The sequence below is a fragment of the Brachionichthys hirsutus genome, chromosome 12 (assembly GCF_040956055.1).
Source record: "Brachionichthys hirsutus isolate HB-005 chromosome 12, CSIRO-AGI_Bhir_v1, whole genome shotgun sequence".
NCBI lineage: Eukaryota > Metazoa > Chordata > Actinopteri > Lophiiformes > Brachionichthyidae > Brachionichthys > Brachionichthys hirsutus.
Genome location: NC_090908.1, coordinates 1,223,817 through 1,247,534, shown reverse-complemented (window position 1 = coordinate 1,247,534; position 23,718 = coordinate 1,223,817). Strand labels below are relative to the sequence as shown.

At 47.9% G+C, this 23,718-nt stretch overlaps 2 protein-coding genes and 1 non-coding gene across 3 annotated transcripts; 1 reads left to right on the top strand and 2 right to left on the bottom strand.

Annotated features, from left to right (window-relative positions):
* The first annotated feature begins 823 nt into the window (after positions 1-823).
* On the top strand, positions 824-3,630 carry prkra (protein kinase, interferon-inducible double stranded RNA dependent activator). Its single transcript, XM_068746706.1, has 8 exons — positions 824-904; positions 1,064-1,239; positions 1,474-1,555; positions 2,141-2,216; positions 2,294-2,411; positions 2,500-2,594; positions 2,678-2,843; positions 3,141-3,630. The coding sequence occupies exons 1-8, from the start codon at positions 864-866 to the stop codon at positions 3,296-3,298; spliced, it is 912 nt and encodes a 303-aa protein (XP_068602807.1). The 5' UTR covers positions 824-863; the 3' UTR covers positions 3,299-3,630.
* On the bottom strand, positions 978-20,109 carry osbpl6 (oxysterol binding protein-like 6). Its single transcript, XM_068746705.1, has 22 exons — positions 19,969-20,109; positions 16,600-16,722; positions 16,195-16,248; positions 15,749-15,862; positions 15,484-15,654; positions 14,882-15,008; positions 14,639-14,742; positions 14,227-14,319; positions 12,598-12,766; positions 12,357-12,487; positions 11,336-11,443; positions 10,950-11,081; positions 10,137-10,224; positions 9,389-9,642; positions 9,107-9,244; positions 8,810-8,873; positions 8,552-8,630; positions 8,214-8,358; positions 7,930-8,074; positions 7,627-7,753; positions 7,405-7,527; positions 978-993 (listed from the first exon to the last, which is right to left on the bottom strand). Exons 1-22 carry the CDS (start codon positions 20,107-20,109, stop codon positions 978-980), a joined length of 2,646 nt encoding a protein of 881 aa, XP_068602806.1.
* On the bottom strand, positions 4,113-4,184 carry trnaq-cug (transfer RNA glutamine (anticodon CUG)). Its single transcript has one exon. It is a non-coding gene; the product is annotated as a tRNA-Gln (tRNA).
* Positions 20,110-23,718: the final 3,609 nt, after the last annotated feature.

Here is a 23,718-nt window from a genome sequence, read left to right as displayed (position 1 = left end):
CAAGACAGAGGTCGATCAAAGGTCGAGGACAGAACCTTCAGACTCTAACCATGTCATCTAATCCATGCTTTGGAGCCCTCTGAGATGCATCAGAAGAATAAGAATAAGAATTTTCTGACTCCCCCTTTTTTATTTTTTTTTATTTTTTGCTGAAAAAACTATTATTATTTTTTTCCAAAATTATGTTTATTGACATTTTCTTAGTATAGAAAATAAAATAAATAAAGAAGGGAAAAAAAGCAAAAAGGACAACAACAAAAAACAGAACAGAACAGAACATTCCGGCTCCTTAGAATGACCATTGGGAAACACGCGTCCGTATGGGACTGTCTTGAATTCAAATCATGCCTCTAAGAAAGATGGTGGAAATGTCCAGACCAATGTATGTCATGAAGGGGTCCCAAATTCTGTGAAATACTTCGTCTCTATTGTGCAGCTTGCTAGTTAAATAACCCAAAGACACATATTCAAGTATAGTTCGGTGCCATTGATTTTTGCCTGGTGCTTTATCTGTAATCCAATTCAGAAGGACACAAAATGTCAGTATCCTGTAGAGTTGTCTTTGATGTTTTCCCCTTTTATTTTAAATTGTCGTAGTTTACATATCAATACTTTTGTCGCAGTGATAAATCCCACTAAATCCAACCCAAACGTGATGCGCGTGGATGAAACAGCCAGCAGGGGGCGCGGAGTAGTTTAACGCTACAGTCTGTTGACGCGCTGTTGACCCGGATGTTGTTCCGAAAGCTGCTCCGGGTCAGCTTCTTAACAGTGTTCTTTCTTCTTAGAGCACTTTTTAATGTGTTTCTCGTGATAACACAAATGTTTGATCAATAATAATATCGTGTCTGTTACGTTTCATCATGTCTCAGTCACCAGCGATGAGCGCGACCGCCGAGCCGAGGTTAGCTTATTTAATTAGCATGTTTTAGAGGCTGTTTCATCTTTATCTAAACCTTTATCTTAAATGTCTGTCGTTATTCTCCCCAAATACTAAGTCTGAGAGTAACCGGTTAAAGTTGATGTTAAAGGGGCGATGATTTCTGTACGTTTAATAATGCAGCTCGATGAAACACGAAGTTCAGAGCCCCAACTTCAGGAAGACGCCGATACAAGTCCTGCATGAATACGGCACCAAGCGGGGCAGCCTGCCGGTGTACGCGCTGGAGAAGGCCGAGGGAGAGGACCACCAGCCCCGCTTCGTCTTCAGCGTGACGATCCGAGATGTGTGCTGCACAGGTCATTTACACCCCCCCGACTTAGACTTACATAACTCTTTGGCAATGCTTATTGGTGATGGGTAATTATGCTCTGAAGCAGTAACCTTTACTTTGTAGGGTAGCACCTCGTTGGGCTTTAGGTTATGCTGCATCCCCCCCCCCCCCTCACCTGGAATTGTTTTTTTTTTAACGTTCTGCGGTGATGTTGACATGGCTGTGTTGTTGTTGTTGTTGTTGTTGTTGTTGTTTTCAGGCCAAGGTTCCAGTAAAAAAGCTGCTAAACATCTGGCTGCAGATGCTGCCCTGAAACTTCTACCGACAGACGCTGTAACAGTGTGAGTGGAGCTGAAGGCACCGGCAGAATGGATCTACTGTTCCACTGATGTTCTGCTGAAGGTTCTCAACTTTAAACGCTTGTCTAAAATGACAACAAACCAGAGAATCGGGCCCTGTCAGTTCGACCTTAGCAGGAGTCCAGTGATATTTTAAAAGAATGAGTCTGCAGGCAGGCTGTAAGTCGACTTTGCTGAACCCTTCCGGGGTGTCTGCCTTTGATTCCGGGGTGTCTGCCTTTGATTCAGCGGTGTCTGCCTTTGATTCCGGGGTGTCTGCCTTTGATTCCCGGGTGTCTGCCTTTGATTCCGGGGTGTCTGCCTTTGATTCCCGGGTGTCTGCCTTTGATTCCGGGGGGTCTGCCTTTGACTACCGGGGTGTCTGCCTTTGATTCCGGGGTGTCTGCCTTTGATTCCCGGGTGTCTGCCTTTGATTCCGGGGTGTCTGCCTTTGATTCCCGGGTGTCTGCCTTTGATTCCCGGGTGTCTGCCTTTGATTCCGGGGTGTCTGCCTTTGATTCCGGGTGTCTGCCTTTGAGAGTTGAGCTGCTGCGGCTGTGATTCGTGCCTTCGTGTGATTTCCTGCAGGAATCTGCCTCTGAAGTCTGGGAGTAACGGTGCAGCAGAAACAACCGGCCCCCCCAACTCGGTGGGAAGACTGCAGGTGTGTCAATCACAGCCGTGCGGCGTTTTGCTTTGCCATGTGTTCATTGAACATAAAATAATGTTTAACCCCTTCAGGAGCTGGCCTTGCAGAGAGGATGGCGTCGTCCTGAGTACACGGTTCTGATGGAGGCCGGTCCGCCGCACATGAGAGAATTCACCGTTACCTGTCGACTGGAGTCTCTCACGGAGAACGGTGTGTGTGTGAAAGCTTTGAAGCCATGCTAGTTCTCTGTTGTCCATGCCCTTCTTAATGTCGTATTTTTTTTTTTTTTTTTTTACAGCTTCAGGAAAATCAAAAAAGGCAGCAAAAAGGGCAACAGCAGAGAAAATGATACCAAAACTTCTACGTCTGCCGGGCTGCTCAGAATTCACGTGGGTACGGCAAATACTTGATGCCTCTGGAGGTAGTGGCTTTATTTTGGAGATAAAATAAATTCTCCTTGACCTGACATTTCTCAGGTTTCTCCTAAACCAAGTGTCCGACTTGAGAACTTAAAGAATTCGATGGCGGAGAAGATCTCCTTGCTGAGGAGAAAGCCGCTGAGCATTCCCAACACCGATTACATTCAGATGCTCCTGGAGGTGGCCAAGGAGCAGGGATTCGAGGTCACATACTTCGACATCGGTAAGAAAGGACACGTCGGTGTTGACGCTACGGGGGGGGGGGAGAGACAAGAGAATAAATCGTTTTAACTTAAGATACTGCGTAATACCTTCAAGGCCGTCGTCACAGCAACGACTATCCCTTTCCGCTGTCAACAAATGTTTTCCCTGAATGACTAAAGACGCACTTTGACTAGATCAAAGTCTTTGTTGTGATGTGGTGAATTCAGTAAAGATGCTAACGAATCGCTGGAACGGCCTCCCTGATGCCGGTTTTATTTAATTGTTGCGATGTGAAGTGTGTGTCTGTGTTTTGCAGACGAGCTGACGGTGAACGGCCGCTACCAGTGCCTGGCAGAGCTGTCTACCGACCCGGTGACGGTGTGTCACGGCACAGGAATCTCCTGCGGCAACGCTCACAACGACGCAGCGCACGGCGCCCTCCAGTACGTCAAGATCATGGCGTCCATCAAATAAAGGCAACCTTCGCTTCGCCTGTTTCGTCGTGTCGGCTGAACTGAGAGTTCCTGCCCGGGGACAAAGGAAGTCGAGGCGTACATGCAGAAATATCGAGCTGTTTGTGACTGTAAATAGAAGACATTTAAATTTTGAAAAAATGAAATTTATGAAGGAAGGTTTTTTTTTAGTGGAGATTTTATTTATGTTTCCTCTTTGATTTGCCTTTACCTGATTAACTGTGTTTTTTTTGCAGTGTGTGCTTCACATGATCATGATTAGTTAAATTATTCTCTATGAAGTGAATCCTTGTGGAAAAGCAGAAACATCTTTATGAATCAGAAAAATAAAAAGTCAATGCAAAGGAGTGCTGGTTTTCATTAATGGCTGTTTAATCGACAACAGATTGCTGCAACTCTTCCTGGTTAGTGAATGTAAAACCATCAGATATGAGACTTTTATTTATTGATCTGTGTGGCTTATAGAGAGAAACGGGCATAAAGCACATATTGATCGGAGAACAATGTATTAATTGGTTTTAAATATATACTTAACATTTCTTCAAGTTATCCTAAGATATGAAGTTTATTTTAAATGTTTCATTCACATGGAGGGCTGCATTTTTGGATTTTTTTGGATTTTTTTTTAAGAAAGGTTTAATTTAATGTACAGAAAATCTATTCAGTCATCTATTCTGATCATAGGATTCAAGGAAGGAAGGAATGAAACATGGAGTTCAAGAATTCTAAATGAAAATCTGATTCTGAAGTTTTGACAGTTGAAGCTCGGTTCTGGTCCGCATGTAAAAGTCACCGTCTGTGATTCTACAATAATCAGGTTCCACCGAGATTTGAACTCGGATCGCTGGATTCAGAGTCCAGAGTGCTAACCATTACACCATGGAACCGCAGCTGGTGGAGGTCCCTTTTCTTAGGTTACTTCAGGACGTCAACGATTATAAATAGCATCTGTAAACAGAAGCCACCGTATCATCGACACGTGTCGTGACCCCCCCCCCAATATAGAGCAGGGTGTGCTTTTATTTTGTTGGTTTAATTCTCACTGAAGTCAGAAAAATGTTTTCCAGATCGCATCAAAAACATTTCAAGACATCTGAAATAATCGGGAACACAACCCAAATCCAAGCAGCCAGATCATTTCCATGGCAACAGCATCCCACCTGTCAGCGTTTCACACACAAACCAGTTTGGCTCTTTTATTAGAACAAGCACGATGGAGCGACGCGCACAGAGTTCACGGGGAGATATGTCCTTTGTTCAAATTGCACTTTAGAAGGGATTTATGGGGAAATAAATGTGAAACAAACAAACGAGCTGACCCGGAGCTCCAGTCCAAAACGGCAACGCACGAAGGTCTAATGTCTGTGTGTGTGTGTGTGTGTGTGTGTGTGTGTGGGGGGGGGGGGGGGGGGGGGGGAGTTTTCTTGACATGCAGGTAGAACAACCCAGAAAGCAGAGGAGGAGCGTTTGATTCTGTACCAAACATCACCGTCTCCGTCTCCACGTAGAACTGATCTGATTCAGTGGAAGAGGAAAGAAAAGACAATGACCCATCCTTCAAATGTGCTGTATTTACAATGATCACTGTAATCAATATTGATTAATACGTTTGTATTGATTAATACATTTGTATTGATTAATAAATCAGAGCAGTGCTGGACGCCCTTCAAGCTTTTTTACAGTTCGACCTTCTCGCTTAAAAATGTTGCACAGCGTCATTTTGTCCACAATGAAATCCGACAATTTAAGTATCGGTGATTGATCACCTGCAGCAGGTGGGCGGAGACTGAAGCGTGTGTGCAGGTGATGAGGGGCGTGGCTTCATCACCAGGAGTGTGTTTGCGAGGCATCGATAAATGCGTTAAGGCACCGCAAGTAAAACCGACGAATTGTAGCGTTGCGTTTGTAATCGGATTAAAATGGAAAGCATTTAATAAATACATTAAGAGGACATGTTGTAGTTTTTGGCGCGTCATGTACACAGGACCGGATACGACCAGAGTACACAATGGATGTACTTCACATGGTTTTCATTCTACATATTTAGATTCAAGACGTCTCCGGTTCCGGCAGGAACACAAGCTGAACTGGAACAAGCCTTCGATGCTTTTCTGCATGAATGACCGAATATTCGTACAGGTGCTACAATATCTAGTCCAAAGCTGTTAAAACGGCAAACGGGGGGACAACTTGGGACGGGGCGTCATAAAAGCTGCAGCTGTAGGGGACAGATGTTCCATTAACTTTGTGCATTAAATGTTCTATCGCTTAAAACCTCAACAGGTTAAAACATTAAAGCTTTTTACAGAAGTTCAGATCAGAGCAGTAAATGATCAGCTTTTATCTCTTATCCGTGTCTGTAAAGATGCACCGGATTTTAAAGTGTTCTTCAGCCTGCATGTTGTTGGGACGGCCCGCAGGTGACTCTGGTGTTTCATTATAGAGCTGCCTGAACGCTGGCTGCAAAAAAAAGGATATATATTTGGATAATTTATTGATCATTCTGATCATTTATAAACATTATTTTGTCTTTTAAAGTTTCAACAAGGATTTAAATTATAAGTGGATTTTGTCACCATAATAATAATAATATTAATATTAATACCACATCGAGTGCCTGGTGTGAGTTTTAGACCCACAACATTATGTGCGTATTCACGTTTATAACACATTAATTATTAATGTTTACATTTAGCCAACAGGGGGGGGGGCTGGTGAAGTTCAGATTATCCCTCTAATACCTTCTAATAAATCCTCTGGACTCTGTTGAGTTTAGTAAAAGGTTGAAAATGTGTCCTCGACGTCCACAACAGCAAAACACGACTCATTTGAATCCTCCGTTTCCACAACTCAAGTTATGTGAGTTTTTACAAGAGTTATTTCCCGAGAGAGAGCGAGAGAGAGAGCGAGAGAGAACTGCTATCGCATAGTCAACAGTATTAAAAGGCAAAAATAAATTACATCTGCTAATTCACATACGGCTGTGTTGCTAAATTCTAAGATATTTTACAAAAATACCTCTTTTTTTTTCTACAACAGTTGATATACGCCTGTGAAAGCTGCTCTCTAAACATGCACAGTATAGCAAGTAGCCAAAAGTTCTACTTCACAGATTAGTCTAAACCAAACTGCTGTCAGAAATCAAACGATGTGACGCTGCAGGAGTGTCTTTAAGGCAAGGACAGAAGTCGAAGGAGCTGAGGAAGGATCTACGTAGGAGCCGTTCGATTGCTGTCCTGACAGCCCAACTTCAACGAGCACAAAGATCCTACAGAATGTTTCCATAGCAACGTCTGTGTGGAACCCCGATGGCTTCCTCCCCCAGCTGCAGCCCATGCACACGGATGTCTCCTCGTTAATATGCTTTGTTATTGTGCATAGGTAAAGGCCTTCTCGTCGACATGTGGATCCGCCAGCTACCACAGGTGTACTGCGTAGTCCATATTTATGAAGCCAGGGTTCTTGCGCAGCTCCCAGTACGTGTTGTTGGAGACCCACCTCTCCCTGCGGTTGGCATCAAGCCCCTTCCTGAAAGAAAAGAAAAGAAAAGAAAAGTGAAACCTGGAAGTGATGTCGTCCGCGTAGAGACGGAGACTAGCTGGAGAGCGTGGCGGCTAAACATGCACGGAGGTTTAAATGATGCAATAAATAAAATAAAATCACAATTTTCAACATATACGAGAGAAAAAAAATCTATAAATAAGTCATTCTTTAGGTTTTGAAACTGATTAAAAACTGAAAATTAGTATGATTTCACTTTTCAATCTAAATTACAGAGATAATTTCCCTCATCATTTCCATCCTTCCCTGTGATTGGGTTTCTTTTGATTGCTACTGTGCTTTCACACTGCCACTGTTTGCTCCCCTTCAAACAGGCCAGAGTTCCTTTTCTCGGATAATCCGCTCCGTTTGGGCTGGTGTGAAAGCGCAACCAAACTCTGGAGAGGATCAAACAAGTCCGCCTGAAAACGTGGATCTCACGTTTTTAACACTGGAAAACGGCGTAAGCTACCTAACACGTGACAGTTGACTACATTTCTGAACCGGAACCACGTGTGTGTGTGTGTGTGAGAGTGTGTGTGAGAGAGAGTCCACATTAGAGCTCACTTGAAGAAGCACGGCTCCTGCTTGATGTCATTCTCCTCTCTCCACTTCCTCCTCGTTCTTTGCAGATCCTCAATGCGCTGCTTCTCAGAAGCTGCAATCTCCAAGTTGGCCTCCTCTAAATACCTGCAAGCCCCAAAACCACATTCAGTCAAAACGGCCCACATTTATTCAGTGTGCGCTCGATTCTTATTTGTGAGATGCCGTTATGATCGGATGCCGCACCTTTGATCAGGCCTGAATCGGGAATCCGTCCGGGGCAGAACATCTTTCAACTCGGGGCAAAGTTCATTGAGTTCAATAGCAAACCTGGTGAAGCCATAGTACAGCTCATAGTCTGTGGGCATGGAGCCTGACGAGGAAAGAAAACGGCATAAAGAAAACCCTGAAAACGTCAGTTCCGTTCGGCAACACTTTCATTTTTGGGAATTGTGTTTTTCAAACGCCCCCAAAACTCCCATAAAAACCCACTGGACCAATATAGAGTAACATGTAACAGCTGTGGATGCATGAAGGACAAGTTCTTACCGGGCCTCCAGATGCATTTGGCAGAAGGCGGGACGCCACAGTAAAGGCCCTCGTGCCATTTTCCAAAGAGTCTGCGGATCACTTTCCCTTCTTGATCCATCACAAATCCTTGAGCTTCGTTCACGTTAGAACTCCAGTAGTTTCCCTGGAAGACAAATAACAGGACGGTACTTTCCCTTTAACACATTTAAGAAGAAGTTCTAATTATCATTGAAATACAGATGAAATGATGGAAGGGCTGAACATTTCAATCACACCCAAACCCATTTCTGAGGCCACCTCACCTTAACAAAGGTGAGTTTGCAGAGGCAGGCGCTGCTCTTCATATTCCTGATGGTGATCTCCCCGTAGTGCTCGATCCACCGCCGCCCACTGAGGATGTTGTGGACGCAGGTTGTTACTTTATTCCATTCATAGTGATCTCCAAACCTAGAAATACAAAAGATGCTAAACGTGAGGGATGAAAAGATCTTCTTCTGTCAACGACGACATCTCAATCTGTTTGTGACGGATGAGGAAGGACGAGTGTGAATCTAATTCAACAACTAGATACTAATTAATTCTATCTATCTATGACTTCATGTTTGACGTTTGATCTCTAAGCAGAGCAGCAGGAAGTTACCTGGGAATCATGACATTCACCGTCCCAATTGGTAAGATCTCCATCGATTTTCCCCAAAACTTGTTTTTCCATCTCATATCTGAAAAGCAATTCAGTAAAAAAACAACAATAGCAACACTGGAAATGAAAAAATGAAAAATCTTGACACAAGAAATTCATGCATATGAATTTTCAAAGTCTATTCGAGATAAAAGCCGCCTCCTCTGCTAAAACAGCCCCCGTAATTAGATGCCTCCACTAATTAGGGACGTTACCAACCTTGCCAGAAGGTGAAGTTCTTCGACTCGCAGTGGCAGGCGGAGATCGGAGGGTGGTGGCTGACCTGAGAGACCGGATCAAACATGAACAGTGTGACAGCTGTCGTTGTTGACGTGCGTCACGCACATCACTATCGGTGCCCGAGCAGACGCCGCGCTGCAACACGTGCAGACAGGCTGACCTCATTACGGAGATGAAACAACCAGCTGGGAAAATGTCTCCGGTGAAAAGGAAACGCTTCTACATCCAAGATCAATCAATTTAGCACCTAAAACACACATCTGTGCACGGCCCTACCTGCTCAGCGAAGAACCTGAAGCCCTTGTCTTCCCGAATACATTCATACGTCTCTCCGAGTAAGGGGTTGAATGGCTTACTTCCTGCTCTGTAGTAAGTAGACGAGTAGCCTGAGATGGCGAAAGCAGCGACAAGAACCTGCCAGAGAGTCAAAACATCATCAGCCAGATTTAGAACATGCATCGGGTGCGATTAGAAAGACGGCTGTAATGGAGCTACGTCTCAGAGCGTGGCCTCGGGTTGCCAGGTTCTCTCGCGTTGGCGTGCTCGTTGCCTCTTTACCATGCGTTCGAAGGGATCCTCGGTCTCGGCGGCCTTGTCCAGCAGCTCGCTGTACTCCAGCTCCTCACACATGCGCTGCAGCGTGTTCAGCGGCTCGTTGAGCTCAACCGGCATGGATACTTTGGAAAGGTCTTTACCGATGTTGTTCCTCAAGATGTTCCAGAGGTTTATGTTGCTGGTGTCCGGACAAGGCGCCAGGAGGCAGGTGCGCCGGCCATTCCGGAAGGCGCTGCCAGCAAAGTCTCCATTGGCCACTGGGAAGGCACAGTCTTTATTTCAATAGAGCATCATACCGGACATATCAAAGTCATTAACCCTTTAGAGAACAACGGGGACGCGAGCTGCAGCAATAAATACTCGCCAAACTCTCCAATTTAATATGGAGTTCTTTACTTTTACAAACTGTTTTGATTCAAACTGTTGATCTTTTTTTTTATTTTGGGAAAATACACAGTAAAGTTTCAGCCTTAGATCACAGACATTAAATGAAGTTGAATAAACTTGTTAAGTTACCCTAAAGAATATAAAAGCAATGTTCTAAGGACATTCACTGTCCACTCTGTCCACTGACCTCGCTGATATTATATAACTAATATCACTGAAACATCTGATTCAAACGTCTAAAATGAAGCATGAAGCAATAAAAGTCATCTGCCCTCTGCCACATTGGTAAAGCAGCTTCCCATTCCTGTCCCGGGGTGTGTGTGTGTGTGTGTGTGTGTGTGTGTGTGTGCGACGCAGGACCTACTTTGTCGGGAGATGCTGTCTGTCACGCTGGCGTTGTCCTCCGAAATGTTATCGCTAACATCGCTGACATATGACTCGTCGTCTGAGCCCTGAGTGGAGAGCAGAGCATCAGTAGAGTCCAGCACACACGCACACGCGGACACACACGCACACATACACACACGCACACATACACACACGCACACGCACACGCACACGCACACGCACACACACACACCCACTGCAGTTTGCCAGCGGCTTAAAAGTTGCAGCACTTGTCCGTCCCAATGCAGTAATCATAGTACTGCAGCATTTTTGTACTTCATGTACAGCAAATGAAGCCACAGTAGAGAAGATTGTAGTTTTCTGTATAATAATGTCATGACCTCTGCTACAGCGAATGGGCCTACAAACGGAGCAGGAAGGCCGGGGGTGGAAGCCAATAATAAGGTTCAGTTCAGGGCTGGCGAGCTCTAATGCTTAAGGTCTCTGTAGAGTCACTGGGGGGGGGGGGGGGGGGTAAAGGTGGTGCAACCGGCCTCGGACAAAGCTAGGAGTCACAAATCAAAAGGCTCAGATCGAGGAGGGCTGCTGTTATCCAGTAATAACGAGGATATTATCACAATATCTGTTTTGTCTCATTTTTGAAAAATGATTCACTCTAGAATTTTAACACAAAAGTGTACAATTTCACTTAAAAGGTCAAAATGCGGCAGATGTCCAGATCCCAAAGTGAATTACGTGCACGTCATTCTTGTGAGTGACTTCACTTCTATCTATTTGTCCAGCAGCACATTCCCCTTGATCCACTTCTCGTCACGGCCCTCGGTCTTACCTCATTCTCCGATGAGCTGGCAGACAGAAGCACCTCCTGGGCATCAAAGAATTCGGACACAGACTCTGACATTGAGAGTCGGCTCTCATTAGAGGCCTGCTGAGTCAGAGGGATGCCCATCTGCTCCCCGGCCTGCAGGCAAACACACGCAAAGATGATGACACGAGGACAGGTTGAAGAACCGCAGCCACCGGGGTTCATGCTGCAGCACGCATCAACGCCTGCATGTCAGGCTCCGCAGAGAATAACAATCCTTTAAGCTAATCTGTGACAGCATACGGGGAAGACCATCAATACATAGAAGAGTAATCAATACACAGGAGGAAAACACGGCTCCCGGGGCGGGCTTGGCGCCTTACGGCGGCGGCGTGATCGCAGCGACCTACCTCATCCGGAGTGGAGATGACGTTCACGCTGACCACTTGTTCGTTCACGGCAGACTCAGAGTGGATGCGGCCGAGTCGGGTACGGAGCTCTGCATTTTGGGACAGGGCCTAAAAGATATCAATGAAGTATAACTCATACGAGTCATCGGTAAGACCGGATCGCCTCCCGTCATGAGCAGCTTCCGCCTCCGACCGTCAGGAGAGAAGAACCAAAGCTGCAGCGTGAACCCAGAGGAAACTCAGCTGGGACCCGAACCCAGGACCTTCTGTGTGTAAGGCACTGCTGCAGAAATCCTCGGACTTATTTTGCTTTTGTCATGCAGCTGCACACAGAAAGACCTAATGTCTGACGGTCTACTAAAGGATTGGCATCTTATCGGAATACTCGTCTTTTTTACTGTCATTCTTTCACGGGTTCTCGGCTGCAACAAAGAAAGCAGAAGCGTCTGAAGGCTGGATCTGCAAAATGAGTCTTAAAATTCTGATCAATTTAACGGGTCACTTTATTGTTCTGATCCAATGGATGGCGTCCGTCAGATTTATTCATGACAGAAAACACCACAAACTTTAACCTAGTTTACATAAGAACCGATCGCATCATCATCACCATCATCATCATCACAAGCCTCCAATTTAGGCCAAAAAGAAGAAGAAATATTCCTCAGAGATTATAGAAGCGTTCGCAAAGGACCGGCCCGATTAAATCACTGGCGTGGACCGACGGCCCCGAGGAGCAGAGCTAATGAAGAGCACACATTTCTCCGTCTCGCCAATTAATGAGGGAAGAGAAGACGGACGTTCTCTGATCGCTCGTCTGCGCCGTCGTCTCCACGCCAGACGGCCGCCGTTTAGAGCGCAGCTTCTAACAGGACACGACCAAATGGGTTTCCGTTTCAATTCAGGGGAGACGCATCGCTCGGATTGCTGCACTAATTTACTCAGTAATGTCCCCATCCTGTAAATACATTAAAAAAACCATCACACTTAACATGACAAATGGATAAAGGTTGGAGCTCGTTACCTGTGACAGAGACTTCCTGAGCGTGTTGATCTGGGCTGACTGGTCCGACTGATCCTGGTCAGACAGAACCTGCTTGATCTTTTCTTTCTCTATGGCCACGGTGTTGAAGGCCGACTTCAGCAGAGAGTGGACTGCAGAGAGACGGGACAAAAGGACGGCGTGTTCCTTTCTGGTTTCTAACCCAGAGGACGTTGCAGCAGAATCAAACAGAGCATTTCTCTTCGGTTCCCAGTCCGCCTACCTTTCTGTGCAATGGTGCAGAATTCCTCCTGAAGTTTGCTGTAGTCGCTGGTGCACTCCACACCGTCTGTCAGCCGGGAGACGGGGGGCTGAAAGTCCACCAGCTCGGCACAAAGGTTGGGGTTGGACGAGTGGAGGCGAACCGGGGACATGCTGGCAGACAGAGGGACCTGGAGGGGGATTACAACCATGTCAGTCTGTCCTAACAGTCTGTCCCCAGGACTGTCCTGAAAGAGGATCCTCAGTTATTAATGCCATGAAGAACGAAGAAATCAAAGATTGTTCGTCCTACAACTAAAGGATATTCAGTTATAAAACATGAATGAATACGACATGTCAGGAAGCAGATTAATAAATCACACAAAATAAAGGAAGCTTAGCAAAGATGGAACGAACGCGGACTGTCACACATCACACATCACAAATCACAAATCACAGATCACAAATCACACATCACAGATCACAAATCACAGATCACACATCACAGATCACAAATCACAGATCACACATCACAAATCACAAATCACAGATCACACATCACACATCACAAATCACAGATTACACATCACAGATCACAGATCACAAATCACACATCACACATCACAAATCACAGATCACAAATCACAAATCACACATCACACATCACAAATCACAAATCACAGATCACAAATCACACATCACAGATCACAAATCACAAATCACACATCACAAATCACAAATCACAAATCACACATCACAGATCACAAATCACAGATCACAGATCACACATCACAAATCACACATCACAGATTACACATCACAGATCACAAATCACACATCACAAATCACACATCACACATCACAGATCACACATCACAGATCACACATCACAGATCACAAATCACAAATCACAGATCACACATCACACATCACAGATCACACATCACAAATCACACATCACAAATCACACATCACAGATCACACATCACAGATCACAAATCACACATCACAAATCACACATCACACATCACACATCACAGATCACAAATCACACATCACACATCACAGATCACACATCACAGATCACACATCACAGATCACAAATCACACATCACAGATCACAAATCACAGATCACAGATCACAAATCACAGATCACAGATCATAAATCACAGATCACACATCACAGATCACAAATCACACATCACAGATCACAAATCACACATCACACATCACACATATCACACATCACAGATCACAGATCACAAATCACAGATCACAAATCACAGATCACAGATCACAGATCATAAATCACAGATCACAAATCACACATCACAAATCACACACCAAGAAGAGGCTGATAAAAAGCTGAAGCGGTTTTGTCTGTTTGTGCATCTTAAAACAATAAAGAGAGCAGTGGGCGGGCTTTCCACTTTTCACACTTGTTCATTTAATAGACAAAGAGACTCACAGAGGAAACAGACCTCTGATCAGCAGCAAACCCGCTCTTCATTTTATTATCTGTTTATTGAGCCTCAACCAAATAAAAAACAGGTAAAAACGTTCATGTCTTTAACGACTGGTGTCGTGTTCAACCTTTCATTGCGACCTGATAGATCGTCTATGTGGCAAAGAAGAAATCAAAAAAGATACCTGAAGCTGGAATTTTGCATCTTTGCCGACACTTTTTGTTCTCCATCTTCTATTCAAGCGCTTTTCTTTCTTTGACAACTCAACACAATTGGTCTTTGCAGCAAAATGCAAAACGTGGTTATTAGAACAAACAGAAGACACAAAGAGAAGCACTCATTAACTGCAGTGAAATGGAAACCAAACGAGTAGCAGTGCCACAAACGAGCTGCAAAAAGATTGGGCTGTGTGGCGTCCAGAAATACAGCCCACTCCTCTTTATGAGAACCCGTTTGACTAGACAGGTAATGAAGGCTCTTTAATTAGAAAGACAAATCTCCCTCATTACCCGAGTGATGCCGAACACTCAGACACTGAAGCGAGACGCTTACGAGGACGAGTGTGTGCGTTTAAGTGAGGCTGCAATGCTTTTCACCTGCATGTCGGTGAAATTGGGCACCGATTGCGTCCTTTGCAGAATCTCCAGACTCTGCAGCAACCGGCTGAGATCGCTCAGGTTGGCCTGACACCGTGCGAGCTCTGAAAACAAAATCCACATCCACGGCCGTGTGAAACGGAATCAGCGTCGGGCGGACGACAAGCATCGGCCCTTCCGCCTCCCTGAACACGGACTTTACTCGCTGCATGAGGAGGAAGACGAGGAGGAAGACCCACTCACCTTCCGCACACTTGTCCATCTCCTCTGACTCCTGCAGCCAAGCAGCCACCTTGCTCTGACCGTTGCTGTAGGAGGCCGGCAGTCGGCTGGGGGCCACAGAGGGCCACGGCAAGCTGCTTGGTTTGGCCTGCGGTGGGGTGACATTTGGTCCGTCAGTCTAAACATGCACGTCAGCGTGCGCACCGTGCCATCGTCAGTCTGTGCCTCATTGTCACTCGAGGGCAACGCTGGAACCTTTGGACCTGATTGGACCACGTTAGGCTCCTCATTAAAATGGTCGCTTTTCATGCCGACTGTAAGATCGTCTCTCATTTCGGGTGACCGACGCAGACACATTCTTGATTCCTCGCCACTGGATAATATTTTGGTACGTTCTCCCAGTTTTCAACATAAACAGAGCCCGGCCGCTTCTCATTTCCCGTGACCTCTCTCGAAAAAGGGAATGAACTCCGCTTAGAGCTCACGTTTGAGCTTTAAACACTGAAGACAGACAGAAGAAAATGCTGAAAGATCAACATCAAATCTAAAAGTATTTCCATTGGTAGCTGAAACTAATCCTTACGTTGGAGTTCGTTATGACGGGGGAGGGCAGCGGGACTCACCTTGGCTTCACGCACCACACCCGGGGCGGGTGGGGCGGAGTCGGTGGCAGCTGCTGGAGGAAACGTTCGAATGGTGGCCTCCCGGGGAGAACGCACAATCTCATTCTGTCTGTAAAGCCGGTGATGACGCAGCTTGGACACCCAAGCGTCAAAAATGTCCTGAGACTTGACCTGAGGCGAGACAGGCAGCCGTGAGTCTGCCGTCCACTGGGCTCCTGTTTATCCCGGTCGAAGTGGCGCTATTGATGGCGCCCATCTGCGTTACCTTCAGGTGATAGATGTGCTCCCCGGTGTCCAGGTCGATGCGGCGCGCTCTCTTCTTGACAGACATGACGGAGAGGCCGACGTCGATGCTGCCATGGTGTTTTCCCTTTTGGATCTGAGGTAAGTCAAAGAAATCATTCCGTTAATTCTTTTGGGCCCTTTGATTTACGTTTATGTGAACGGTCCCGGTAGGTCTAAATGTATGACACATTATCTCTGATGATGAAGTAAAAAGAAGAAGAAGTGATACTTCAGCTAACAAGACGGGAACTGACGACGGCCTGACGACCGACACACGTCTGTGCATGCGGATTCTAAGCAGTGCCGAAGCTTTTCTCTCGTGTTACAATTCCATTTCGTGCTTTTGTGCACAGTGACACGGCGCGCTGAAGACCCGCTGCTGCACCGAGGTGATGCCGCCTGTGGGTTCGAGTCACGGTTGCTTACATCAACGGGGGACTTGGAGTACTTCAGGATACCGTTGTCCAGGACAAAAAAACGCTGCAGAGCAGAAAACGCACAAACATAATGTGTGCTAAATAATGAGAAGGGCAGACACTGAAAGTCAAACACATCAGACCTGATTATATAATTGTTCTTATTCATTATCTCATAATTAGCTGCAAGGCTTTGGATGGGTTCTGGAAACGCAAACAAGGATTCAGGTTTCGATAAAACAGCAATTACACTCGGAGGAACTGTGCAGGTTGTTTGAGCCAGAGGCCAACAGAAGGTGACGCAGTCTGCCGTGCACGAGAACTTCTCTCAGACGTGAAACGGTTAAACGCTATTCTCTCAAAGTGAATTCCAGCGACAGAAGCGGTTGCTGTCTCGGCCTGCTGGGGCGTTTACCTTGTGCCAGCCTTTCAGGGGCCATTTCCGCTTCTTCAACATAAAGCCCTCGAGTTTATCGGGTCTCTGAACGTTGCTCTGACCGATCCTCAGGCCCTCGATGATTTCCCAGCTATCTGCCTCCTAGACAGGAATAAAAAGACAGTCAGAAACAGGCCTCCAGAAGAGGAACAAAACACTTTCTGTCACGAGAAACGTTACGTCTGTGTTTCAAACAGGAAGCATGAGAGTTCAAATGTCCTTTAATTAGCATTTCTAAACGGTTCCTTTGGGCTCTACTGAACTGCTACTCCTGTGAGCACCAGTGAGTGGATCCTTCTGCATGAACACATAACATCCATTAAAGCATTGCTATAATTATAACTGGGAATAAACATTAATCATGTCCATAAACTGTTAAAACTCTTTACACTATGCTTAAATATCTTTTCATACTAATCTAAAATCGCTTTCACAAATATGCGTTGATCTTTAATCCGAAAAACATTCCCGATATGAATGTAGATTATGTGCAGAAGGACGATGCCAGAGACCTGCTATCTTTAAAACCCACCTGCAACTCACAGTAATTACCTACATTTCCCAGAATGCAACACGACACAATTGGCCCGGCCTTTGCCTGCAGGACGCTTAACCGAAGGAGACAGCTGCTTGTTTAATCTATTGGCCGTGCAGGCGGATCGCTCCTGCGAGGAGGTCACGTGTCTGTCCCCCCCCCCCCTCCTTTTCGAGGCCGTGCAGCTGGAGAAGAGGAGGAACTTTGCAGCCTGTAATTCTCCACTCAGAGCGAGGAAGGCAGACATTCAGAACGTCCTTCACACCGGAGCAGCAGCAGCCTGGGAGAATGTCCTCACAGACCTCCTGTGTGTCCTCACTGCACACCTCTCCGAAGACACAAAGCAATACGACACACTGAATTGGAATTCAATGCACCTTCCTGCTCAGGGATGTGAGATCCAAACAATCAGGAACAGTCCACAGGCTCCGGCTCCACCGAGGGAACGTTACCATCACCCACAGAACGTCCTGTTCTAGTTATTGGACCCGGAGAACACACCGAACTCAGCAGAAGTGATTTCCTGGCCTCTGCTCACGTCCATTGATCCCACTGCAGAAGGCTTTGAGGCTGAATGAGCCGGTCCGCCTCGGCGACTTCACCTTCGTCGAAGGATATTTTCCCAGGACACGACTTGTTTTTTTCCATGTGTCCCACCCTTATGGGCGGCTCTATATGTAACAGCATAAAAACACAAATACATTCGTTTCATCAGCGGAGAGGATCCAAGAGTCGTCTGTGTCACCTCGTAGAACGCGCTCCTCCTCACTGATCTATTAATGCTGCAATGAATCAAACTCTTACAGTTAAAGCCCCCCCCCCCCCCAGCTGCAGGGAGGACAACCACTCCTTGGAGACACTTTAGGCTAAATTGGTTCTATAAATATCGGACCAGCAGCTCATTTCTGACGAAGGGTTCCTCCGTGCTGCTGCTACAGAGACCGACTTCTGCTGCTGGAGGAGCTCACGACTAATCTCAATTTATGTCCTGAAACTTAACGCAATAGTAACGAGTATAATGAAACGGAACAATCGTGTACATCTGTTACGGGAGTTCTAAATCTAGAGTAAGTACACACTGAATCACTGACAAATAAAATCATTCAAAATTAGAGGCCGAGGACGTAGCTTCAAGTTAATCAAGTTGATTAGGTAGTATTTTTAGCAGGAATATTTATTTTGTTGGTTGTTTTCTTGAGCTAATGAGAATTATATATATTTTTAAACGGGCTTGTTTTTACAAAATCAGGATAAAATACTCAAATAAAATGTTTCAATAAACGATTACTCAAGTGTGTATCTGAGATAAAACTACCAAAGTGAGCATTTTATATCAACGTAAACTTAATATTTAGAGTTATATAATTCTGGTTGCAGGAAAGTGAATATTTGAAAGCAGGAACGATGCTAACGCTCTTTTATAAATTGTTCAGTCTGTTTTAGAGGTGAAGCTTCGCCAGGTGTCGAGTTTCATCAGCTCCTCCCTAACATTTAGGAACTTTGATGTTATACTTATAACAAAGTGCTTATGAATATAGAACGGTTTAATTTCCACTTTGACTTTGACTTTTGAAGTTCTTTTAGTGTGAAATCAAGTGAGCGTCACACCGGGATCCAAAATGACAGATCAGATTATTATTCTACAGTCAAGATTAAAATTCTAATCCAAAAAAAAAATAATCCAAAAATATAGAATCTATGTAAATGTTATGTGAGGAACATTGTGGTAAAAATGAGAAGCTTCAGAATGTGTGTTCAGACTCGTGTTTCCACACAAGACCTTTCTGGAGCGCGATATTAAAGTATATTTAGAGACTTATTTCAGCATTTTTATCTTTCACCAGTTGAGAGGAGGAGACCGCCCACCCTTCACTTCTATCAAGCTTCCTCCAGAGACAAACGAAGCTGTTCTCGAGTATAACATCCACAATGAAAAGGAAATCTACTGGACAAAGGCTCCCATGTCTTCGTCCAGCTGTCCCCGCGTCTCGTTAAACTCTCAGAGAGGACCGGTAGGACAGAAGCTGGAAGACGCAGATTACGCTTCATCAAAGATTATGGAGCGTCTGGCAAAAGAAACGCTGAAACTTTTCTCCTTCTAAGTCCTCTTCTCTAAAGTAGGCGACATTTATAAGAATGAAATAATGACCGGGGGGGGGGCAGCAGTCCGTCAATCCAAAACCACGGACGCAAGCTGGGCTCTCGCCTCCACAGCGTGCCAGAATGCCACGAGCTCAGCGGCGCTCCGAGCATCCGCCTGCCCTCATGAAATATTCATCACCCAGAGCCGACGGAAAAGCTGTGATGTCAGAGGCTCCAGTTTCGGTGACAAAGCGGCCCAGTGAGATCAAGAGGGCTGGCGTGGGGGGGCTGCAGGGGTCACGTTTGAGCACTTGTCCCGTAAACTGTGAAATAAAACCGATCTCACTGATTCGGATGCGTCTGCAAGGTCGATTGATGCTGCTCTGCCTTCGTGGATTCCTCAGATCTAGTCGGATTAACATTTGAAAGGAAACCAGGACGCTGGATGCTGCGCAATAAAGTTACAATCCAGTATATAATATTATAAGCAAGGGCGCAAGGTGTAAGCACAAAATAAAGTCACATTTATATACCGAATATGAATTAAAAATGTTATTTTTCACACTGACATTTAAGTGACCTGCCGTTATGGGATGTCTCAGTGTTGGGAGGTCACTGGGTTGTTGCTGAGACAGAAATGAAACGAAACTTGACTAACGATCTAAAGAACAAAAGTCTGCGTCTGCGGTTTGTTTTTTATACATGAACTGCCCCCGGGGCGTGGCCTTTACCTGCCGGCTGTCGCGCTGGGAGGAGGAGGAGGAGGAGGCGCTCTTGTGAACAGGCGTGGAGGTCTTGCTGAGCTGCGTGGCGCTCCTCTCCTCCGAGCTCACCACGCGGCTGAGCGGGCCTCGCTGGGGGTGTTGAGACATGGTGGGCGCCGGGTGGCTCCGTGGACCTCCCTCAGCGCACCTCCTGGATCAGGAGCATCCTCTGAGACGTTCTCACCCTCACGGCTCGCTGTTCATCTGAAACGCAGAGCATCGGAGGGAAGCCGCGTGTCCGAGATCGATGCGATCACTTTCAAATGTAACGTGATCAACATTTTGTATTTCTGTTTTTTATTTATTCTTCTTGATGGACAGACGTCGATGCACGCTGCGTACTCATCTGTGGGTTAAAACGCCGGATGTGTTCTAACATATGTCGGGGATGCCCCTCATGCCCCCCCCCCCCAGCTATAAGCTGCCATGCAGATCCCTCACCGTCATCACCCCTCCTCTGTCTCAGCATCCTGGGATCTAAGCTTCTGCAACACAAAGCTCTAAGTCCGTTCACTTAACCTATTTAACAGATCCACTCCCCTTGACCCAATCAGAGACAGCGGGGGGGGGGGGGGGGGGGTTGTAACGTAAACCTCACGGCCCGCCCGAGGGCGTGAGCTGGAGTCGCTGGGAGCTAAAGACGTCAGCAGGAAGCTGTGAGAACGTTAAAGCCGTGGAAAGATGCCAACGCAAGCAGAACGGTCGTGGAGAGAAGCGAAGTGAAACCTGTTGCTGCGGCGCTAACTTCAGCGCCGTGCGTTTCGTTGCACCGAACCCGACTGGCAGGGAGACGGAATCAAAACACGCTCATTATTTCGTGTCGCGGGTTCGAATCCTGTCTGTGCCGCGTTTGTATGTTCTCCCCGTCAGCGTTCTCCGGGTTCTCCCAAGCTGCTCCAGTAACGTGAACCACAAAGCGAAGTGGCCGGACGCCAGACGTCGGCCGGTTCCGTGGTGTAATGGTTAGCGCTCTGGACTCTGAATCCAGCGGTCCGAGTTCAAATCTCGGTGGAACCTGTTTATTCACAGATGTCTTTGATGTTTATATAAATCAAACAAAGTAACATTTTATTCACAATCCCTCCCTCTTCCCTGCAGTCTTGCCCTCTCTCTGTCCCTCTGTCTGTCTCTGTCTGCAGGTCCTTCTGTCCGTGGTGCTGCAGAACCTGGACCTGTGGCTGTCCATATCGCTAGCATTAGCATTTATAGCTTCAAATAGCAGCTCTAGTCAGCAGCCTACATGTTACGTTATGTTTTTGTCTGCTCCTGCTCTATGTCTCTCTCCCTCTCTCTCTCCCTCTCAACCCAGCCGGTCCAGACAGACGGCCTTCCACTATGAGCCTTGGGTTCTGTTCAAGGTTTCTGCCTGTTAAAGGGAAGTTCTTCCTTGCCTCCGTCTCCAAAGCGCTTGCATTTTTGGGTCACGTTGGGTTCTGTCTTTCCCTGCGATGCCTTAAAGTGTCTTGAGATGACTTCCTGTTATGAATGTCACGAACGATTCCTAAAGCTTAAAACCATCCGAGGCTGAAAACCGCGTCACATCATCACCGGATTTACCAACGAAGTGTTTGAGCATTTGAGCGAGGAACCTCGGAACGACGGAACCATGTCAGAAAATCGATTTGATACGGCGACGGACAACAAACGCTCTCAAGTCTCTTATATTTGTGTTGCAAAGTCACTGGCTGACCTTCAGTGGGGTGGGGGCAGCGTGGTGGGGTGGGGGCAGCGTGGTGGGATGGGGGCAGCGTGGTGGGGTGGGGGCAGCATGGTGGGGGCAGCGTGGTGGGGTGGGGGCAGCGTGGTGGGATGGGGGCAGCGTGGTGGGGTGGGGGCAGCGTGGTGGGATGGGGGCAGCGTGGGGCAGCGTGGTGGGATGGGGGCAGCGTGGTGGGGTGGGGGCAGCGTGGTGGGATGGGGGCAGCGTGGTGGGGTGGGGGCAGCGTGGTGGGGTGGGGGCAGCGTGGTGGGGTGGGGGCAGCGTGGTGGGGTGGGGGCAGCGTGGTGGGATGGGGGCAGCGTGGTGGGATGGGGGCAGCGTGGTGGGATGGGGGCAGCGTGGTGGGATGAGGGCAGCGTGGTGGGATGGGGGCAGCGTGGTGGGATGGGGGCAGCGTGGTGGGATGAGGGCAGCGTGGTGGGATGGGGGCAGCGTGGTGGGATGGGGGCAGCGTGGTGGGATGGGGGCAGCGTGGTGGGATGGGGGCAGCGTGGTGGGATGGGGGCAGCGTGGTGGGATGGGGGCAGCGTTTTGGGGTGGGGGCAGCGTGGTGGTGGGGGCAGCGTGGTGGGATGGGGGCAGCGTGGTGGGATGGGGGCAGCGTGGGGGCAGCGTGGTGGGGTGGGGGCAGCGTGGTGGGATGGGGGCAGCGTGGTGGGGTGGGGGCAGCGTGGTGGGGTGGGGGCAGCGTGGTGGGGTGGGGGCAGCGTGGTGGGGTGGGGGCAGCGTGGTGGGGTGGGGGCAGCGTGGTGGGGTGGGGGCAGCGTGGTGGGGTGGGGGCAGCGTGGTGGGATGGGGGCAGCGTGGTGGGGTGGGGGCAGCGTGGTGGTGGGGGCAGCGTGGGGCAGCGTGGTGGGATGGGGGCAGCGTGGTGGGATGGGGGCAGCGTGGTGGGGTGGGGGCAGCGTGGTGGTGGGGGCAGCGTGGGGCAGCGTGGTGGGATGGGGGCAGCGTGGTGGGATGGGGGCAGCGTGGTGGGGTGGGGGCAGCGTGGTGGGGTGGGGGCAGCGTGGTGGTGGGGGCAGCGACCCGAAGTTGGATGACTTTCAGCGAGTGGAGAATCTTTCTCAACCCGGGAGAGGAGGGGAAGCCGAGGAGCTCAAAATACCGGTGACCATTACATCATCCAGCTGAGCTCCACAACACAATGCATAACTGGGGGGGGGGGGGGGGGGGGGTCGGAGACACATGGCTTTGGTGCTGACGTCATGATCTGAGGGTTATTTCATGTGTGAGTCACAGCAGCAGCAGCAGCAGCAGCTGATGCCTGACTGGTCCTCAGGATGCAAATACAAAAGGATGAGATGCTGGATCTGAGCCCCCCCCCCCCCCCACACACACACACACACACACACACACAAAGTACAACCTGCAATGCCTGGAAGAGAGGAAGGAAGCTTGCAACCTTACCACAGATGCGGCGTGGCGTTTATGAGCACGTCTTTCTTTGCGCAGGAACGATTGGGGGGGTCGGGGGGGGTATCCCTGGACCGGGCAGAGGTTCCCAGCTCCTCAGAAACAAACAGCTTCCGGAACGGTTCCCACCGAACGCGTGGATGTCTTCTCGCTGGAGCCGTGCGTGGGCTGCACGGACGGGAGAACATCAGGGGAAGTCGCAAAGTGCTGCGTGTGCGCGTTTCCGTGAACGCAGGCTGCGTGTGCGCTGCGCTGCGCTGCTGCGCTGCGTCCGCTCCTCCCTGCAGCAAGCTCGGCTCCGGGCGGAACGAAGAGCCGGAGTGGATCAACCAGCGGCGGGGACCGGCTCCCCGCAAAACGCGGCTCTGGAGAGATGGACCCGGAGCCGGAGCGAACCTGCTGCAAGAACTGCGTCCTCCGACTGAAGGAGAAACACACATTTTATTTCAGTTTGTGTATCAGGAGAAAAATTAGAACATGACAGGAAACATTTACTGCAGCATATGATCAGTTTAGGATCAATCAGGCTCAGTTTAGGATCCATCAGGCTCAGTTTATGATCCATCAGGCTCAGTTTAGGA